The following is a 21,906-nucleotide window of genomic DNA, read 5'->3' on the forward strand; positions in this document are numbered from 1 at the left end:
ACCAAATATCAACAATAGAGAAAGCTACCCAATCCTACACATTACATACATTAAAAAAAATAGAAGAAACGAAAAGAACGAAACCAACGTCTACACCTCTTCGCACCGCGTCGGACCGCCACATACTCACCGCACCACCACCCGCCGCACACCAACAGGCCGCACAAAACAACAGCAGGTTCAGAGGAGGACTGGGAGAGTGAGAGTTGCAGAGAGCATTTAAAAATGAAAGCTTTGGTGGGGGTGAGAATACGCGAAGGAGGGAATCTTGAGTCTGTGTGTGTTCAGAGTGTAAAAGATGCAGGGTAGGTTAACTTTAATAAATAGGAGTATAAAGGTAAAAATAAAAATAAAAACAAAAAAGTTATTTTTGTATTTAAAAAAAAAATCCAAAAAAATTGGGGGGTGGGAGATGGAATTGGGGAGGTACAGGGAGTAACCCCCAATATTTTATGGATTGGATGTTGTGAAAGATAATTTCAGATTGAAAAATATCTTTCGGAACACAAACATTGTGGACTTTCCCAGAGCCTTCCTGAGCGTGGCAGCACCCTATTTATGGACCCTATTAAAAGTAAAATTAAATCTCTTGTTAAAATTCCAATTACATTCATAGAACCCTCACTTTAAAACAATAGCAAGACAATAATGGAGTACATATTTACTGTGTAGAACTGTTAAATTGTAAGAGAGATAAATTATTATAGGCTGCATGAGCTCATCCCCAAAAGGAAAGTTTAAAAAGTAATTCTTACTGTGCTATTCGATCTCCTTTATCAATTAGACCATAACTACGAATTACGTATACAATGAAAAGGAAACTCACTGCACCTTCCAGAAACTAAAAAATATTTTACAAAAATGAATAGCTTCAATTCCATTTTGCAACTAGTTTGAACCTCCAGTAAGAATAAGTTAGAACGACAACATGTGATTCGTCGTTCTAGTAATTGTTTTAAATCATATATCAAGTTGACTTTCGAATTGAAAGGTCTTGTATGACATTTAACACTAACTTAAACCCGTTCAATATGCTACTTCAATATGCTACTGTAGAGCAGATTTCCAGTTCATAACAGATATTATATCAGTAACTGTAACAAATATTAGAAGACAAAATAGAAATTCAAACCAATGGATTAGTAACAAATAACTTTCAGCTTTACATAACCAAAAGTCTTGTTCACAGAAATGACGGAAACCAACCTTGTGATATACAGATTACAATTCATGTTTGACGTGATAAAGGCCTCTGTGGCTTTGGAGCTGAGAAGAAATAGAAAGAGCATAAGTATTATTTATTAATATGGGCTATATGAACCACATATCAACAATATCATAAAGCTTTAGAAGGTTTTGTGTGCTGGTGAGAAAGGACCAAAGTAACTTGCCATTGGGATTTCCTTGCTCATAGAATGTTCGAAAGAGAAGGACAGCTTCTGATGCCATTATACCTCCAGTACATTTGAAATTCTTTCCTGATGGAACTTCACTGTTTATAAGAAAAATAAGAATTATTTGTTTACATACGTTAGTGGATGTGGCAGACAGATGTAAGAAAGATAGACAATAAACAACAATTAATAGTTTTCCTGACAAAGTAAAAATGATAACAGTAAATGACATGCACCTACAAAATAATTATGAATAATAATAATAATAATAGTAATAGTAATGATAGATAGATCAACACAAGGCTTGCGTAGATGGTGCTGAGTTAAGAGACATACTTATTGACTGGTGTGGTGTTACTTGAATGCAAGGACAGTATCGATCCACAGCCTCCAAATTTATCATTTGAACAGCCATAAAATACTTCCTTTATACCTGAAATAATACACAAACCAATGAATTAGAAATGACAATATAAAGAGTGCAACTGTAATGGCTTGTTCAACTCAAGACTGGAAGAAGCATACCTAAAATTGATAAAGCAGATGCGCACATTATGCATGGTTCACAGGTAACATAAAGACTGCAGTTTGAGAATTTTTCAGCAACTTCAGACATTGAATGTCCACTTTTCTGCCATTGCCCAAGAAGCACGTCTATAGCTTCCATTTCTGCATGCCTTGTAGCCTGATAATAAAAAAGGCATGAATCATAAAAGGATTACAGTAATGAAGAACAGCCAAAGAAAAGTATGAATAAATAATTGCACAAAGCTTTGGTGTGAAACTTGAAATAATTGTTAATAAGTTGTGAAAGAAAAACTGAAAGCTTTCTGTTTATCATTATTTGATAACAAAACATTGACCAGAACAATCAAATATTTTTTCTTTAGGACTAAAAGTAGAAGTACTTAACTAAGAATCACTTACGGGTAAGGGGGCCATCAAGGACTAAGTGAAAACATGCATTAACAAGTTGTGCGACCACTCACCCAAGCCAACAAAACCAGTAGCAGACTGCAAAAGGACGCGTAAATTGCAAATATGAACCAATTATCACTGGAAGCAAATGTATAAACTCACATATTATCAAATTTTGGATGTTTTCTTTCACTTGAAGAGTGCACGGTGTGCTTAGTAGAAATTAATATTTTATTGTGTTTAAGGCCAGAGTAGGAGGGCTAAATCAGTTCTCACTAGGTACGTGCTTTTTATAATTATAAATTTAATAGCGTGTTCAATTGTTATAAATCTACTCCACAAATTTCCATTCACGCAAATAAATATTGGGCATTAAAATCAAAGAAATTATGCCATTCATGTACAGATGCGCATGAGCCAAGCTTCATATTTCTCACTTTTCTGTATAAGTTTTCGTTCTCATGCTACTATTCACAACGGTTGAGTGAATACCCAGTAAATACTTATTTTAACTCTCCCATTTTTGTCATGCTATAACAAATGAGAGTTCTTCATTACTTTCAGAACCATACAATTTTAAAATTTCACTTGCTATTTAAGCTACCATTTATACTGTGAAAAAGTGTATTCTAATGAGGTCTCTATCTAAGAAAAATGAACTTACAGAAACCAAATCTAATTAAGTTTTCAGTAGAAAAGCGTAACATTCAAAAGTAATCCACAGTTATAAACAACAAATAGATTATTAAAGGAACAGCTAAATATAAACCAAAGGATCGAAAATATATGCATGAAAACAGAAAAGAGATCATTGATCAAATTACATTTCGTGTCTCGGTAGTTCGATTCCTGCCTGTGGCTATTACCTTGCCATCCTCAACAATTACACATCTGCCAACAAATACCGCAGTTTACATAAAAAGAGTAAACCAAAACAATAACGATCCAATGAAATGATGATAGACATAATCTCTCGAAATGATTCAATGCAAATACAATCAAGATGACTAATGAACAAAGATTTACTTCAGCCAATTTTACACTCAACAAATGATGGGAAGCATACCAGGAATTACAAGAAAATGTTAAATGCTCCATGTTCTCAAGGTTACTATGATGTTAAAGGAGAAAACAATAAGCCATTATTACTAAATAAATTGATCTCTGACTATACATGCTAATCCAATGTTTGATGCCAATGGCTCAATTTTTTTTTTCCTAGTTTTTCTCCAAAATAAAAAGACCAATGAAAATGGGCTCATATCTAAATTCAAAAAGCAGTTCAACGGATTGGATTTGGTACAATGCAAAAGAGATCAATGATATTCAAACATTCCCGCTCAGAACAGATTGATTTGACCAATCCCGTAGCATGTTTCCGGTTAGGACTTAAAGCACAAGAGGAGAGTTCAATCAAAATGATTAGTAGCCCATTAAGCGAGAGAACCTAAAGGTTTACGTATCAAACCAAATAGTTTAGCCTACTCGATATGGGCACCTTACGCTACATCCCCTTTAAGGGCTGACGTCCACGAAGACTTCATTCTACCGACATTGACCCGATGGTACCCTTTTTCCCAATAAGGGATTTAATCACCTATCAGTATTCAGTTTGCACCTTATTCCAACCCGTAGGTATCCCTTTTCATAATCCAACTCTTAATAAAAACACCAACTACTAGGATTTAAGTACAAGAGGACAGTCCAACTCAAAAGACTAGTTCACGGATGGGAAAACCTTAAAGCTTAGGTATCACATCAAGTAGCTTATCCTACTCAATATGAGAATCCTAACAATTTCAGTTGAGAGTCATTACACCCCTGTTTTTGATTCATTAAATCCCATTGGTATTGACTTGAAATGACTTTAGAAACTGATGCATATAATTAACCTTCTGTTCAATCAGTACCTTGCCTTTTAAATAGGAGTCAAGCAAGTCTTCTCACATTTACAAAATCCAATTAAAAGTTTAAGCAACTTATTATTACACCCTCTTTTGCCACCTATACAGTCATCACAGCACCGACACCCATTTAGCTCACACTCTCCTATGCACTTCTTTCGCTATATTTATTTATGGTCCAAGGAGGACAGTCATCTTCAACATTAAAATCAGTATCACCCTCTTCTTCTTCCTGAGCCATTAGAGAAAAAAACTAAAATATTCTCTGATTTCAATTCAACTATCTAACTAAATATCCTATTACCATATAATGGATTTCATTGTCTTAATGCAATCAACCAGTACCAGTGATGAATGTGAAAGACGGTCAACACCCTTGCCTAACACTTTCCAATCCTAACAACACCTTTATGAATTACAAGTTACACTTCCAATGATATTCAAGTAACATGAAATTGTGAAGGTAACTTACCCAACAGGCACTTCAAGAGTATCCAAAGCTAACCTCGCCTGTCACATAAATCAGAGTAATTAAAAGAAATAAAAACAGTTAAGTCTAATGCCATGACAATAATGATAACAAAAACAACAACAAAACTATTTTTTCACAATGCTAGAGGGCTCCTCGCTATGAAAAGGTACAAGGGAGGGTCACTGTGTGCAACCTTACCGCTGTGTTAAGGCTCGCCTTCATATAAATAATAATAATAATAAAAAGGCAAGAATATATAGATACATGGTGAATGTAAGGACAGCGGAATCAACATAGTCAGGGAGATAGATGGGTTAAATTGTCAGTTTGAACGCAACAACTGCAGCCATGAAGAAGACAAACACTGTGTTCCACTAAAAGCTAGCTACATAAAGATTACTCCACCGCCTACCATAATTTCCAATTTGATGAGTCATAAAGATCAATAAGCAAAGAAACTACATAAGCAACTATTGAATATACAGTTAATTTCTGAAAAAATTACGAATGGTGGGTGTTCATCACGTACAGAAAGGAAAACAATCCTACCTACAGGAGGCATACTTGCAGAAATTAATAGTGCATGTAAAAATGTTTGCAAAGCATTACCTGATGTATGGCTAGCTCCATGAACGAAAGGGTCTCAGGAGAGGTCATCATGAGCCAATGCAGAGAACAGGGATTCGAAGGAAGAAGAAAAGAGAGGCACAACGCTTAGTGACTCACTTCACACCCTCTCTCTCACCTGTGACAGAGGAGAACGAGTGATTACTGACTTAGATGTAAAGTATCTACTCGGCACAAAGAGAATATATACATATATTTAGTCCATCTATAAAGACTCTTTAACTAAAGTTGTATTTTTTTAAAATACTTATTTTTTTTTCTAAAATAAGAATAAACAGAAACTACACAACCGAAATAAAAAATAAATAAATTTTGGGTTATTAGTCTTACTCTTGTATATTTCCATTTAAAAATTTATATGAAAAGTTATTTAAAAATGACTTTTTTAAAAGATAAATACGACAATAACGGACTTTGTTCTTCAATATTTTCCTTTATAATAAATGTTGATTTTTATTTTTGAAAACTTTACCTTTTTATGATATTTTTAAATTATTTGAAAAGTGAGTGTAACGTGAGCTACTACTCAAGACAAAAAAGTAAAAATATTTTTAAAATTTTAATAATATTATTATTTTTAAGAAAACAAAAAAAAATGTATGTGAAGAATTGGAGTATTAAGAAGCAAGTGTTAAAAATATAAGATAAAGGTCCTAAAAGAAAAGTGAGAAGAATTAAAAACTGGAGGTGTATGCGAAAAAGTGAGTGTAGTAGTAAACGTGGTGGGGTGCACTAAGTAAACAAGGGTGTGCGCGATGTAAAGGTCCTAAAACAAAATGAGTAAAGGGAGGTGCAAGAAGCTTCAGCATATTACAGGCCCAATCCAGTAAGATAGGTGTGTGAGGGCAATGACTAATCCAGCCTTAATTTGTTCTTAATCAAGGGGTAACCCTCTTCCTCGACACCTATGACTCCTTTCTCTCCTCCCCACACTCCAGCATCCGCAGCCCCCATCGAGCCTCCACCTCACCGGCCCCGCTGTTACCGTCGGAACTATCGTGGGTGTCACAGGATGCGTGGGTAACGTCATCATAACTAGCGCCGCTATTCTCCCTTTTTTTCATGCTTAAAGCTGTGTGTGTGAAGAATGATTGAGGATGTTTGGGTTTGTGTTGGTCTTGGTGCGGTGAGCATGGTTGGTGTTTCTGTAGAAAGTGCCGTACAGATTGAAGATGATGGTGTTGTGATTGGGTTGAGATGGAGGTTCTGATGGGTGAATGTGCTTTTGTGGTGCGTGTTGGAGAAGATGAAAAATTTAGAAAAGATGGTGAAGACGCAGGTGATGGAGAGTAGAAATTTGGTTGTGAGAGGGGTGTCTGATGGGACTGTTGGGTGTTCAATAATTACATTTCACAAAGCATCCATAAATGAATCAATGCTAATGCTAGAAAACAAAATCACACCAAACATACCACACTGTCCTACTCGCTGCTTCTGTAAACTTTGGAAAGTAGAGAGAAAACCACTGTGGATGCTGAGGCTCTCATCCTTCTTTCTCAGTTGAATCTCCTTGTGCTCTCTCCCCTTCCTTTTTGTTATAAAACCGATTTTGTCTCTGTTTTCTCTTTTTGAACCTTACCTGTGCAACAAAAAAGTTTCAACCTCATTCCTTTTTTTCTCTTTTTTTTTCTCCAAAAAAAATTCCACGCTTTTACTAAATTTTTTTTTTAATTTTTGAGATAATGAACTTAATTAATATATCTACGTCTGTCTATCTATCTATCTATCTATATATAGATATAGATATATATATATATATAGATATATATATATTTGAATAAAAAAGTATATCTTTATTAAAAAAATTATATTTTTTTTACCAATTTTTTATCTTATATCATATTAAAATGAAAAGTTCATATTTATTCTTATTCATGTATCTAATTGATATAAAAATTTTGTTTCATCTTCACTTGTTGGATAATGAAATTTTATAATTTTATAAAATTGTAAAATTATAATTTATAAAATTTAACATGTAGCAACAATTTATCTGAGTACTTTTTTATACATGTTATTTGTCGAAATAATTTTGTAATTTGTATAAAGAGTTTCTTATGAGTTTTATTTGTTGAAATAACTCAGTCATGAAAAGTTTTTTATGGGTGTTACTTATTGAAGTAACTTGGTGTCATGCCTAAAAGATTTTTTATGAGTGTTACTTATTGAAATAACTTTGTGTCTCGCCTTTATGCCTTTTTATGAGTATTACTGGTTGAAGTAACTCAATATGTCGCTTAGAGGACTTTTTGATAAATGTTACTTTTGAAGTAACTTGTGTCTCACTTGAAGAAATTTTGATGAATTTTACTTGTTGAAGTAACTTTGTGTATGAGATCTAGCTCAACTCAAAAGGTTTTTTTATTGCCTTCTTCATCAAAGTGTTGTCATCTTCAGGAAGTCTTGTCAAGTTATGTTGGTATCATGGCCTCGGTGTCATAGGCTAAACAAAAGGATGTTTCTATTGTTGACGATTGTAGGGTGCAACATAACCTCATAATATGGCCGGTATCTCCTTTACCCAAAGACCCTTGCTTTTTCTAGCTTTCTTAGCTTGGTAAGGATGACTTTGTTAGTGGCTTTGGCCTACCAGTTTGATCGGGGGTACTCCATTGATGAAAGCTTATGTTTTATGTTGAGTTGGCTGAGGAGATGTTCAAAGCTGATATCGATGAATTGTCGACTTTTATCGATGATTATGGCGTCTGGTAGTTTGTGTGGTTATGCATTCGACCAATTGGGCTTTTGTAGGATGTGCTTGATGGATAGTTTGTGCAAACTCAAATATTAAAGTTGTGGAAGTAGTGGCGTAGTTGTTGGACAAGATCAAAGCCAGGGAAACCTTTTATACATTTATTCCTTCCTACATTCCTCCATTATGAGGATCGAGCTTATCGTCAAGTGTGACACTGCCAAGTACATAGCCAAGGGTTGATTTGGCTAGAGATTGCTAAGGACATGGAGTGTTGCAACTTTCTTCTTTAGTTGTTGAAATATGGTTTAACATTCTTCGCTCCAATTATAAGTCTGAACTCCTTTTAAGATCCTGAATAAGGGTTTCACCTTCTCTATTAAGCATGACAATAAACAAGTTAAAGAGACTAGTTTATCATTCAACTTTGGACCTCTCTCACACTTGTTTGGATTATTCTCTATTCTTCATTGAGTTTCGTGAAGTCAAAAAATTTGGTACTAAGAGAGTTTGGATATATGTGAGTAAACATGTGAGAGTGTGTATGAGATTGAGTAAGTATTTCTCCATAATAACACTTGTATTTATAAGATTAACATGGACGGTGGACTCATGTTATAATACAAAAATAATACTTATCTTGGATAAGTAATAATAACAAAATAATTCTTTATTGTAAATAATAATCATATTTTAAATTGGCGACATTGATATAAATAAGTAAATATGTGAATATTTTTTCAATAGATATATTTTGGATTGTTCCAAGATGAAAAACTTTAATAAACCTTGCATTCTTTAGTATATCTATCGAATCGAGTATGTATATGTAGTATTTTATTTAAATTCAAATTTATTTTTCAATAAAACTTAGACTAAGTTATTTTAGTATAATGTTTACTCTTATTATTATATTTTCTATGTGTACTATATTGTTGATATTACACTTAAAACATTTATTATCAAATTTACTAATCTTGATATATTCTAAAAATAAAAAAATTTGGAAATACTGAAATAAAAGTGCAATGGTTAAAGTAAATAATATATTATACACAATGAATAAACAAATATCTCATTTATCAAATTCTATAATGCTAGAAATACTGAAATAAATATAAGATAAAAATAAATAATTGTGAACATCTAAACGTAATAATAAAATAAAATAAATTTATTTTTTGTCATTATCAAATATAGATGTCAAATGAATTTGATTTTATTAAAGTTATTTTATTTTAATTGAAAATCTTCATATAATATTGATTAGATATGAGTAAGAATAATATCAAAAATTTTAAATTGAGAGAGAAAGAAATAAGTATATAGATATGTTGGAAGTTCCACATCGACTAGAGATAAGGCCAATTTATAATATATAAGTGGGGTGCAGACCTCACCTTACAAGCCGATTTTGTGGGGTTGAGTTAGGCCTAGAACCCACTTCTAACATGGTATCAAGAGCCAAAATGGGATCTCATATCTTATTGAATGTACTATATCTTAAAACCCGGTACTATATCTTAAAACCTAACCCATATCAGAAATATTCTTTAAACCTTTTATTATGGGATTGATTTAGGCCTAAAACTCACTTCTAACATAGTATCAGAACTATGGTTAGAAGCCGGTTTTTTGGGTTTGAGTCAGGTCTAAAACTCACTTCTAACAAGATATATGTATCCTTTTTTTATTTTATACATGCTAACCTAAAATATTTATGTTAAAATTTTTCTGTTCATTAATTTTATAATTTCTTTATAGACATTTTTACTCTTTTTATAATTATTAAAATTTTATTCAATTGTTATTTATTTATTTGATATTTATTTAATTATAACTTATTTCTAAATAGTTAACATTGTTGATAAAAGTCTGTATCATTGTGAAATTGAATAATTTATTATATCATACTTATTTTTGTAAAAAATATTTTAATTATTATTTATACCACTAAGAACATAAATGAATATATCCTGTTACCATAACAAAAGAGAGTGAAACAAAAAGTTGTATACCTATGTATAAAATTAAATTAATTTTTTATTTCAAAAATAAGAACGAGAAAGTGAAATTTGTACCTATCTCATTATCATCTCTTGTCAATATCTGATCAATAAAAAGTAAAAAATATAAAATCCTATATTATATAAATAAGGTAAAGATAATGAAGTAGACATCATTAAACAAAAAAGAGAAATCAAATTATTTGCGATAGACTATTTTAATTGAGATTGAATTAATGATAACACAAATTTTTTTCCGTATACAAAAATATATTTCTATTTTATCTCATAAATCAATACAAAATGAAAGTGTCATGTGAGATTTATAACAAAGAAAGAAGAGGAAGATTGAAGTTAAAGAAGTGGGGGTTTCCCAACAGGTAAGGAATCAGAAATAAAGTGTAATTTTCCCTTTTTTTTTTCCTAAGTTGGAGATGCCTTTACCCAATAACCATGGCCAACCTTCAAATAAGATATCACAATAGGATCACTATGAAATAAGACTTGGTACAACATATGCAACTTTAGCCCAAAGTCATAATGTTTAAACGAATTCTTCGATAAATACTTCCTAAGACGAAAAGAAAACGTAATTATTTGTTTATAAATTTAAAATTAGTTAAAAAAACCATATTTATTTAAAATTTATGTTTAATTTACTACAACTATTTTTTCAGTTTTATTTTTGAAAAAAAATCATTGAAACATGTTTTGAAACACGTGCTTAAATTAGAGAAACAAGAAAAGTGGAATTTAAATATTGAATTCAGGATGAGACATTTAATAGGAATGAAGAAGGTAAAATTTGCCGTGGCCATATTCTATTATAGATGGTTACAATCATTAACTACTGGAATAAACGAACATTGCTTTGCCTGAATTGACAAGGTTTTAACACCCACAGAAAAGTTAAAAAGTTGATGATGAATGTGTTGAAATTAAAAATGATATATATGTCGATAGAAGGCCAACTCAACGGTCAAGGTGATTTCCTTTTACTCTCATCGCTTCCTGTCAAATCATCACCATTAAACATTAATAAATCTGTAAAGTCTTATGATTGGAAAGCATAACCATCAATCACCGTTAACTTTTTCTTCTTTTATTCTTTTTTAATTTTGTTAGCTTTACCTAAACGGAAACCACTGTTGACCACAAAGGGATGGGATATGAAACGCCAAGAGAATTTTATGTGTAATAGAATCTTAGGCAATTTGTTTCGACTACTTCTTTACTTATTTCATACAGCATCAACGTAAGGACTATGAAGAACCCAAAAAGTAAAAGGACTAAAGGGGTTAATAAAAGAGTAAAGGTTACAAAAATATAGATAAACTCTCACTTTCCTTTTTTTTCTTTTTTTTTTTTACTTTTTTTTTTATTGATTTTAATCAGGATCCCAAAAAGCTTGTTCTTTACTGCTACGTGCTACTACATACAAAATCATCTGTGTGCATTTGAGCTAGAATTGAGCCTCCTAACAAATCGCCCCTGCCACATCACAAATAAGTTAGACTTGCTACCTCAAATGCATCTGTCTGTCAAACATAAATGAAACCATAATTCATAATTTAATTTCTTAATGAAACCATTCATCATCCCTTTCTCCTTTTTTAAATCTGATTTTGGTATGAAATTTTCGTCCTAGTTAGGCAACATTGTTCAACCAACCATCATCACAGTAGAATTATGGTGTCCAATAAAAATGAAGGCCGACCAAATCTGCTGTTGACATAGGAATGTATATATATATATATATATACACACACAGCGTTCATTTTCATACTATACAAGAATGTAGACCAAACATATTTTATTTATTTATATAAAGAGAGAGAGAGAGCGTGATATAATATGATGAAAGAATCTAAAGTGAATATTGTGATAGAAATGAAAAGTGGAGGAGATGCATGCGTCAGGAGCTGTTGGTGAAATTAAGAATATAAACCTAAACATTGGCATTGGCAGTGGAAGGTATCAAACTAAGGTGAAATAGATAGATCCTCAAAAGTTGGACAAAGTGACCAACCATCCTAACTGGGTCCACTCTCCATAACAAAAATAAACTGTGACGCACTCACCAACCTCATTATCCAAAATTATCATCGCCAAATCATAAACCACATTTCCTCTTTTCTTTTAAATCAAAATTCTCCCACTGTCCTCAACTCACTCGTACCTTCATTCTGGGCCGTCGATCTGCGTTGACCTTCCTCACCTGGTATCTGATCTTCTTCGAGAACAGTCGCGTTCGCCGCTTTTCTTTGTAGCGCTGCACGCTAGCTTCTCTCACTCCGCCATTGTCCCACCACAAATCAATTTGCGACAGCCGCGCCTGTCCCCCAAAACACAATTCTGTTAATTATTCACTACTACGGCATCCCACCCTCCCCTACCATGTACACTCGTACTTAAGTTTTTCGAGTAAAGCCACACACAACAACATGTACACACAATTTTAATAATGCAAGACAGATGTAATTAAAACTAAAAATAATAACAATAATAGATGAAAATTGTAGTAGTACCAGACCATAAAAGATGCTTTTACTTTTAACCTTTTTCCGGTGTAACGTACCCAAATTGAAATTAAAATTCCATTAAATATTTTAGTAGAACTTTATTTTTTTAAAAGATTAGCGTGAAAAGTAAAGTAAAGAGGGACAAAGCAAGAGATGCATGAAATCCTTTACTATGTCAGTTTTAGTTTTAGAAAGTTGGATTACCATACTCAGTCATTAAAAAGGCTAACCGTGGAGTCAATCTCCAAACTTTATTAGCTTAAATTTTAAAATGATTAAATTAAAATAAAGCTTCTTGCTAAACACGCTGTTATTTCCTCGTAAACCTCGCAATCAACAGAGTAGTATTAGCCACTGTTACTTAGTGGAACTTACCGTGACGTCAGTTTCCGGCAAGTCGGCCAAAGGGCTATCGTCTGCGAACGGTATCCCTCGGTGGGACCAAGCGCTCCGAACGTCTTCGTAATTCAATTTCAACATCAAACCTTGTTTCGGTTTGGGCAATTCAGCGTTCTTCAACTCCACCACGGCCGGTTTCTCCGTCGCCGCAATCGCTGTCACCTTCTTCTTCTTCATCTTCTTGTCGGCGGTCACCGGAGGAGGCTTGGTGTTAATTTTGGGAGATATCTGATGAATATCGACGGCCGGAAAATTCCACCAGTTTCCGTCGTCGACGTGTCGGAGAGCACTGACACGGGGTCTGGGGAAGTCCGATTTCCCGCCAAAAGGCATTATCCAGGGAAAGTTATTGACGGCGTCGTTGGAGATTTCTTGGACCCTGCTCCCCATGATGCTATCGATCCCTTCTTCAATTTCCTCGTCGAGAATCGATTCCGCGTCAAGGCTCTCTTCGCAATCGTCGTTCAATTCGAGGGAATTGAAATTGACTACGGAGCTTATCTCCCCGGGGCTCCCACACGCCTTCTCCTGCACACTCACCACTTTGGGCCTCTCCATGGGCTTGGGGCCCGGTTGGTCCAGAAGGAAACACGAAGACGATCCGTCCAAAACCCTGAACGGCAAAAACAGCTCCGAAGAGTCATAATCGAAATTCTCCGATGCGGGCTTTGCGAATTTCCCCTGCGTTTTGAGGTTCTTTGCAGAAAAGAGGTTCGGGTAGGCCGTGGATAGAAGTGCAGCTGCTTCATTGTAGGTTTGGTTCGGCCGCTTTCTCTGAGTTCTGGGTTTCTTGGTGGAGATTGCGAGCGCAGCCGAATTGCTCGATTCGGAGATTGTTGAAGAAGGCGAAGAAGAGGTGTGTGAGGTTCTGGTGGAGGAAGACGGAGATTTAACAAATTCGAAATCGAATCCGTAGGTTCTTCCTCCAGCTCCGGTCAAACACGAAGACATTGTTTGTATGTGTGTGGCAAAATTTATGCAATGATGATCAGAATTGAAGAGGCGTGGAGTGGAACATAGGCTTGTGTGCGTTTTTTCAGAGGGGGCGCAAAACCCTAAACCCAAAAAGTACAAGCAACAAAATCTCCTGCCTTATTTAAAATAAAAAGGAAATGAAGAAAAGGCCAAGAGGTTTTGGGAATATTAGAGTGGAAGAAATAGTGATAACAGAGGAGAGGAATTGCGTAAAATAAAATAAAAATTCGAGAGCTGCTAATATAGTTGGAAGTGTGCGAAAAAGGTTGCGCTAGGGTAGGAAAAGCAGGAGTGTAGAAACAGGGCATTCATTGATTGATCGATTCCAAAACCCAAAAAGATGAACCGAATTTGGTGTCGGATAAGGAAAAGAAAGTACTGTTGGTGTGAATTAGGGAAAGCTGGCCAATAAAAAGGGATTGAAGTGTATGAAAGGCGAGTGGTGTTAAATTCAGTAACAGAGTATGAGAGAGAGAGAGAAATGAGACAGGGCAGAGGGTCACGAGGTGAAGCAGATAAAAGGCAAAGAACCGTTGGGGTCCCTGTATGTATATGCAATTGGCAGGGGTATAAGCCCACCCACTGTGTCACTTGGTGGGAGAGAGAGAAAGAGAAGTTGGGGAAGAAATCTCAGAGAGAGAGTGAGTGAGTGTTTGTTCACACTTGCAGTGGAGGAGGTCGAGCGATGAAGACGAGAACAACGAAGGAAGAGACAATGCTCGGTTTCTCTGCTGTTCCTATTGTGGGGACCATTCATATTAAGATCCTATTTTTACCTCTTCAATTATTTTACCTTGTTCTTTTACTATAATATCCCTCTCCCATCTTCCTCCTTTTTTTTTCTCGCTTTTTTATTTTTAACATCACTTAATTATATTTTTCATTCTAAATTTTAAAACTTACTTAATACAAATATAAAACTAAAAGTTTTTTTTGGTATAGAGCCGGCCATTACTTAACTATTATCATTATTTGCATTAAAACACATTGTTGTGCTCTCACAATTCATAAATAAATGCATTAAAATGAAACATTTTTTTTGAAATTAGCAAAGCGCAATAATATTATTAAACAATATCTTTTGGTTGTCTTTTTAGAAGAAAAAGAATATACATGGTTTGTTTGTTGTTGGAGATGATAATTTTACATGGAGGTGGGGCAATATGGTAATCGGGTAATGAAAATCTTACTAAGTATGGCGGTGACAGAGGGACGTGGATGTGTAGGTACAGGATTATTCGGTTTCCATACCTTACCTGCTGCAAAAGCTTATACAGGGTATAAGGAAAAAGGGTCTTATCTGGTGACGTGGCGGAATTTGGTTGGAGGAGTAAGATTTTCTGGCTTACGTGGCCTACCTTTTATGGGTAAGCTGGTGCACAGTTATTCACGTGTAGAGAGAAAAAAGAGGTGGGCTTTTGGATGTGTTCTGAGACCAACCAGATTCCACCAGTTTTGGTGTCTTCTGCCTTGCATCTGTGGCACTTAAACGCGCTACGTTCCCCTTAATACCTTCAATAACTCCTCATTACATATTATCAATTCAAAATCTTTCTTTTTCTTTCACTTACCACATTCACACAAACACATCCACTATACACTCTATTTCTGCTGTCTACACGTCCAACTGTCCATTTTTTCATCCTTCCTTATCAGATATTTTGAGACATTCCAGTAGCATCCACTTTCCTCGTATATGTTGTTTCTCAAATATCTCATCTTTCTCAGAGTTGGTACATCACAAAACTGACACCAGATCTATGACAAAAATGTCATGTATGGCTAGATAAAAGTCTATTAATCCTTAAATTAGTTCATAAATATTTCGATTAAGTTATACTTTTTATATACAAAATATTTTAACACACTTTTTTATTCAACTATTTCAAATTATATTTCTTCTGGAGAGCAAAATAATACTGCTCAATTCAATTTGGTAAAGTTCTTTTCTAAAACAAAAATCCATAACTATGAAGTTAACGTTTAAAATGCATTTTTTCTTTCATTATTTAATTATCTTGGTGAATTCCTTTTACACGAGAAAAAGAAAAACATTTTCACATTCCTTCTTTCTGAAAATTAATTTAGTCTCAGTGTTATTGTTAACAGATATAAAATAGTTCATGACCCAGTGTTTTCAAAAGAATAATTTCTGACCTTTTATTAATTAATATAAAAGATTTATTTTTTTTATATTTCTTACAATCTGTCTCAAAATATAGATATATTCTAAGAAGTATAGACTTAGTATGTATATTTTTTATCTCAGAACTTTTAACAAATTTAGATCTAAAAATTAAAACTACTATGATGTCTTTTGATTTTTTTAAAATAATTATGTATTAATAATATATGTTTTTTTTTTCATCTGTAATTTTCAATCTAACCTAAAATAGTATATTTATATTGATTTAACTTGTATTAAAATATATTGTAAAACATACTTCAATGGTATATTTCTTTAACTATATAATTAGTTTTAAACTAGATGATGAGGAAACAAATAATAAGTATTTTTAAGTTTATAAAATCGAAAATTGATTTATAACAATATCTCTATAAAAAATATAATAATAGATTTTATAAAAATACGTGAAAAAATATAGAACAAACACTTTAAACATATAAAGGATGCATATAAAAATATGTAAAATAGATCCATTAAAATGTAAAGTGTATTGTTAGAGTAATCTAATAAGTGCATTGATAAACTCATCTAATATATGTTATTAGACTTGTATAATCAATATGTAGATATACTTATTTAATATGTAATTTTAGAATCGTCTAATTAACATATGAACAAATTTGTACAATGTATGTTGTAAGACTCATCCAATCATATAATGGATATAGTATTGTAATATGTTAATATGTTCCTTTAGTATGCTTATGAATATACTTATTTAACATGTACTCTTAAACTCGTCTAATTAATGTACGAACAAAATTGTCTAATGTTTATTTTTAGACCTAACTAATGTTTTTCATTATAATCATTATGAATCAACTCGTCTAACATATATTGCAATATTTATCTGATAAGTGAATAAAAAAAATTATATAATGTATTAATAGATTTGTCTAATTTGTGAATACTTGTATAATGTATATTCTTAAAGTTGTTTAATCAATATATGAGTAATTTTGTAATATTTATTGCTAGATTCGTCTAATTAAGAAACAGACTAATGTTTTACATAATAAAGACATAAAAAAATTTAACAATAAAAATATTTATATTATAATTTGATATAAAAAATAAATTGATTTTTCTGTTGAGAAAATCTTTAAGACAAAATTACCATGACATTATACATAATTTGTGTTATAGATAAAAATATATTATTTAAAAAAATATTATTTTAAGAAATAAAAATAAAATAGATATTTTTAAAATTTAATTTTAACAATGATCAACTAATTAGAAATTATAAAGGATAGAGTAAATGTTTAATTACTTAAATGTCTCCAATTTAGTGAAAGTGTCTCAAGTTATCATTCATTTTAAAAAATTTCAATTGTCATAACCTTTGAAAAAATGTCATCATTAGATCCTCTTAAAATAAAACTACTAACCGTGTTAATTTTGTATCACATATAAATATGTGATATTTTTAATTTTCTAATTTTTTTTTATGAGTGTCACATGATAAGATATGCGAATATTAGTATTAAGTGTCATTGTTTTTAATTTCAATTTAGTCTTCATATATGTTTCTTTGTATGTTTAATTTTTTTTTAAAAAATAAAATAATATTGTCTTTCTAAATTGAAAAAAATATTATTATTTGTATAATTTAATAAAAGGTTTAAAGAATAATTCTGATGTTTTATTTCAAAGAGTAGAGTACCATATATATACATATAATGATCCTATAATTCTTCGTCTATTAAAGGAATGACATGTGCACAAATCTGCACAAATTAAAATAATATCTAAATTATAACTAACACAGTATTTGATTGCCTAATATTCTTTAATAGAATATTTCGAATATCTTAACACCCCGCTCAAGTTGGTGCATGGATATCACACATTCCCAACTTGAATAGAGACCCATCAAACAATCTTCTTGACACTCCTTTGGTGAGAACATCAGCCAACTGTAACTCTGATCTTATAAAAGTAAAGGAAATTATTCCAGCTTCAATCTTCTCTTTGATGAAATGTCTATCAATCTCCACATGCTTTGTTCTATCATGTTGAACAGGATTATGAGCAATTGCAATAGTCGAAGTATTGTCACAGTACAAACTCATAGCTTCATTTGGTTTAAATCTCAAATCTGATAACACATTTTTAATCCACAAAAGTTCACATACACCTAGTGCCATGCCTCTGAATTCTGCTTCAGTACTAGATCTTGCTACTATAGGTTGTTTTTTACTCCTCCAAGTTACAAGATTCCCTCCTATAAAAGTAAAGTATCCAGAGGTAGATCTTCTATCATCTTTTGAACCTGTCTAATCTGCATCAGTGTACCCTTCTACCTTTAAGTTTCCATTATTTGAGAACAAAATTCCTTTTCCAAGAGCAGACTTCAAATATCTCAAAATTCTTTCAACAGCATCCATATGAAGCTTTCATGGGTCATGCATAAATTGACTAACAACATTCACTGCATAGGTGATATCTAGATGTGTATGGCACAACTAAATTATTTTTCCTACCAGCCTTTGGTATCTTCCTCTGTCTATGCTTGCTGAATTTGAGCATTGAAAGAGTTTATGATTTTGTTCAATTGGTGTATCAGTTGGTTTACTCCCAAGCAACCCAGTTTCTGATAGTAAATCAATAGTATATTTTCTTTGACATAGAAAAATACCATGTTTTGATCTAGCTACTTCAATACCCAAAAAATATTTGAGGTTTCCAAGTTGTTTCATCTCAAATTCAGATGAAAGGTATCGTTGTAAACTAGAAATCTCATCTTGATAATTTCCTGTAACAATCATGTCATCTACATATATAATCAAAGCTATAATCTTTCCTTTTCCTCTCTTAAAAATAAGGTGTGATCAGAGTTACTTGCTCTATAGCCAAAAGCCTTCATAGACTTGGTAAACCTTCCAAACCATGCTCTTGGGGATTGTTTTAATCCATATAGAGCCTTCTTTAATTTGCAAACTTTCATTCCATTTGAATNTGTCATGCCTGGTGGAGAATCCATATAAATTTCTTCTGAAATTTCTCCATGTAGGAAAGCATATTTTACATCAAATTGTAGAAGAGGTCAATCTTGGTTTGCAGCTAGCGACAAAAGTATTCTCANAGTATTGAGCTTGGCTACCGGTGCGAACGTCTCTTGGTAATCTACACCATAAGATTGAGTGTAACCTTTAGCCACAAGTCGTGCTTTATACCTTTCAATAGTTCCATCAACTTTATGCTTAATTGTAAAGACCCATTTGCAGCCTACAGTTTTCTTCCCTCTTGGTAAGGATACAAGATCCCAAGTGTTATTTTTTTCTAAAGCCGCCATCTCCTCAACCATTGCTTCGGTCCATCTAGGATCTGTCAAAGCTTCCTGTACTTTACTAAGAATAGAAATTGAAGATAATTGAGATGCAAATGATGCATATGATTGAGATAACCTGTGAGATGACACATATTTACTAATGGGATATTTAACTTTGGCTTGGAGGTCTGGTTCATATTTAGCTGGAGGTTGACCACGGTTAGAACGAGGTGGAAGATTATATTGAACACTAGTAGACTCAGTGTTTGGTGTGTTGGTGGTTTCAGGCAGACAAGAATAAATTTCATCTAAATTAGTATTATCATAGATAGGATCAGAAGGTACCTCTGAAGAGTCAAGTTGAACCTGTGAAGAAGATTGAGCCAATTGGTTATGATCAGAAGACATTGTATTATCCAGAAAAGAAGTGTCCATATTTAGGATTGNCTNACTTNNTGNANAATGATCCTCACACGATAATATATAATCAAACATACTAACATCATGATTATGCACTTCACTTTCATTGCCTCCCTAAAGTGCAGAATCAACATAAAAAAATTCATGCTCATTAAATGTCACATCCATAGAAATATAAAATTTTAAAATTTCTTTGATGGTGGATGGTAAGCACGATAACCTTTTTGAGTTGTTCCATACCCAACAAAAGCACATTTGATGGCTCGTTCTTCGAGCTTTGTACATTGATGTGGGTGTAAGTGAACATATATAACACATCCAAAAATATGAGGTGGTAAATAAACTATGGGAGGAAGGATACAATGATCAGACAACACATCAAAAGGCCTTTGATAGTTAAGCACACTTGAAGGGGTTCGATTAATTAAATAAACGGCAGAGCTCACAGCCTCACCCCATAAATGAGATGGGACATTACCATCTATCAAAAGTGATCTAGTCACCTTTAATATATGTCTATTTTTCCTCTCAGCCACTTCATTTTGTTGTGGTGAATAAGGACATGTAGTTTGATGCAGGATGCCTTTAGAGTTCATGAACTCTATTAATTCAGTCTTAAAATATTCCCCTTCATTATCTGATCGAATAACCTTAATAGATGTGTTAAATTGTGTAACAATCATATGATAGAATGAACGAACCACATCACACACATCACTTTTATGTTTAAGCAAATATACCCAGGTTACCCAAGTACAATCATCAACAAAACTGATAAACCATTTTTTTCCATTATGTGTAGATTGCGGGGCACGGCTCCAAACATCTGTATGAATTAATGAAAAAGGAAAATCAGTTTTGTTATTGCTTAAAGGAAACATAACACGAGATTTTTTTGCCAAAACACAAGTTTCACAAAAAAAATCAGAAATATTGCATTTATGAAATAGTGATGGAAATAATTTTTTTAAATAACCAAATGAGGGATGTCCCAACCGTTTATGCCACAACCAAATTTCTTTTTTGTTTTTATCTTGTATGTGATCATTCGCAAGACAAGTCAATCCTCTTTTATGGTTTTGTCGTGAGACATTTTCCAGATAATACAGTCTTTCACTCTCTCTACCAGTGGCAATCTTCTCCTTGGAATGAATGTTCTGAAAAAGACAATGGGTTGGGTAAAACAAGGTAACACAAGAATGTGATTTTGTTAACTTGCTGACGGAGATAAGATTACAGTTTAATGTAGGAACAAATAAGACATCAGGAATTGATAAGGAGGGTGAGAGGGATATAATACCTATACCTTCAATAGGAGATGAGGCCCCATTGACATTAATAATAACACTTTTAGAACAATTAGAGGAAAAACTATTAAATATATGAGGATCACAAGTCATATGTGATCAGTAGCACCTGAATCAATTATCCAATCACTACCCTTAGTAACAACAGAAAGATTAATAGCAGAGTTTGATAGACCTGACTTGGCCACAAATCCGGCAGGAGTAGAAATATAACTCTTCGAAGCAACGGAAGTTCCAGAATTATGTTTCTCCGATTGATTGTCATCGAAAGAAGCCATCAGAAATATTCAATGAAAAAAAGCACTTATTCCTATATTGTAGAGGATATCAGTGTTTGACTCTTGATACCATAATAAAAGGTTTAAAGTCTGATGTTTTATTTCAAATAGTAGAGTACCACATATATACATATAAGATCCTATAATTCTTCATCTATTAAAGGAATGACAGGTGCACAAATCTGCACAAATTAAAATAATATATAAATTATAACTAACACAATATTTGATTGCCTAATATCCTTTAATAGAATATTTCGTATATCTTAACATAATTGATATTTTTATTAAAAGTAATAATTTAACATGTTATATTATTATATATTATTAATTAATGTTTTGCTAATCCATATTTTTTTATAAGAATAAAACTAATTAAGTATAAATATTTTTACAAAAATAAAGTATTTAAAAATAATATATTATTAATACATGTTTTTTTATAAGAATAGATTAATTCATACCATTAATACAAATAATAAATTTAATTATCTTTTAATTGGACCAAATTTATTATTTTATTTATATGA

The 21,906-nt window shown here is 32.6% G+C and overlaps 2 protein-coding genes across 8 annotated transcripts; both read right to left on the reverse strand.

Moving 5' to 3' along the window:
• Positions 1-6: 6 nt before the first annotated feature.
• Positions 7-6,947, reverse strand: LOC106767783 (tRNA-specific adenosine deaminase 2). 6 transcript variants are annotated; one of them, XM_022783921.1, is made up of 8 exons: positions 5,298-5,475; positions 4,689-4,726; positions 3,137-3,203; positions 1,920-2,079; positions 1,731-1,827; positions 1,392-1,492; positions 1,207-1,266; positions 7-565 (listed from the first exon to the last, which is right to left on the reverse strand). In XM_022783921.1, exons 1-7 carry the CDS (start codon positions 5,346-5,348, stop codon positions 1,229-1,231), a joined length of 552 nt encoding a protein of 183 aa, XP_022639642.1. In that variant the 5' UTR covers positions 5,349-5,475; the 3' UTR covers positions 7-565; positions 1,207-1,228. The 6 variants fall into 6 exon arrangements, with proteins under 6 accessions (XP_022639642.1, XP_022639644.1, XP_022639641.1 ...); XM_022783923.1 differs by lacking the exon at positions 7-565 and adding an exon at positions 603-1,094; XM_022783920.1 differs by lacking the exon at positions 7-565 and having other exon boundaries at positions 604-1,266.
• A 3,877-nt stretch (positions 6,948-10,824) lies between these two features.
• Positions 10,825-14,644, reverse strand: LOC106768987 (protein CHLOROPLAST IMPORT APPARATUS 2). 2 transcript variants are annotated; one of them, XM_014654413.2, is made up of 3 exons: positions 12,911-14,644; positions 12,193-12,348; positions 10,825-11,024 (listed from the first exon to the last, which is right to left on the reverse strand). In XM_014654413.2, the coding sequence occupies exons 1-3, from the start codon at positions 13,883-13,885 to the stop codon at positions 10,986-10,988; spliced, it is 1,170 nt and encodes a 389-aa protein (XP_014509899.1). In that variant the 5' UTR covers positions 13,886-14,644; the 3' UTR covers positions 10,825-10,985. The 2 variants fall into 2 exon arrangements, with proteins under 2 accessions (XP_014509899.1, XP_014509898.1); XM_014654412.2 differs by lacking the exon at positions 10,825-11,024 and adding an exon at positions 11,083-11,504.
• Positions 14,645-21,906: the final 7,262 nt, after the last annotated feature.

This window comes from Vigna radiata, chromosome 7 (genome assembly GCF_000741045.1).
Source record: "Vigna radiata var. radiata cultivar VC1973A chromosome 7, Vradiata_ver6, whole genome shotgun sequence".
In the NCBI taxonomy this organism is placed as follows: Eukaryota; Viridiplantae; Streptophyta; class Magnoliopsida; order Fabales; family Fabaceae; genus Vigna; species Vigna radiata.

Excerpts from the sequence above, each read along its gene's own strand:
- LOC106767783 (XM_014652731.2), bottom strand. The coding sequence starts at position 5,348 with ATGATGACCTCTCCTGAGACCCTTTCGTTCATGGAGCTAGCCATACAT. Across the intron at positions 3,204-4,688 it reads ACTCTTGAAGTGCCTGTTGG|ATGTGTAATTGTTGAGGATG; the intron begins GTAAGTTACCTT and ends ATTTGTTGGCAG. Across the intron at positions 1,493-1,730 it reads AACACCACACCAGTCAATAA|TGAAGTTCCATCAGGAAAGA; the intron begins GTATGTCTCTTA and ends TCTTATAAACAG.
- LOC106768987 (XM_014654412.2), bottom strand. The coding sequence starts at position 13,885 with ATGTCTTCGTGTTTGACCGGAGCTGGAGGAAGAACCTACGGATTCGAT. Across the intron at positions 12,349-12,910 it reads TGCCGGAAACTGACGTCACG|GCGCGGCTGTCGCAAATTGA; the intron begins GTAAGTTCCACT and ends TTTGGGGGACAG. Across the intron at positions 11,505-12,192 it reads ATCGACGGCCCAGAATGAAG|GGGCGATTTGTTAGGAGGCT; the intron begins GTACGAGTGAGT and ends GTGATGTGGCAG.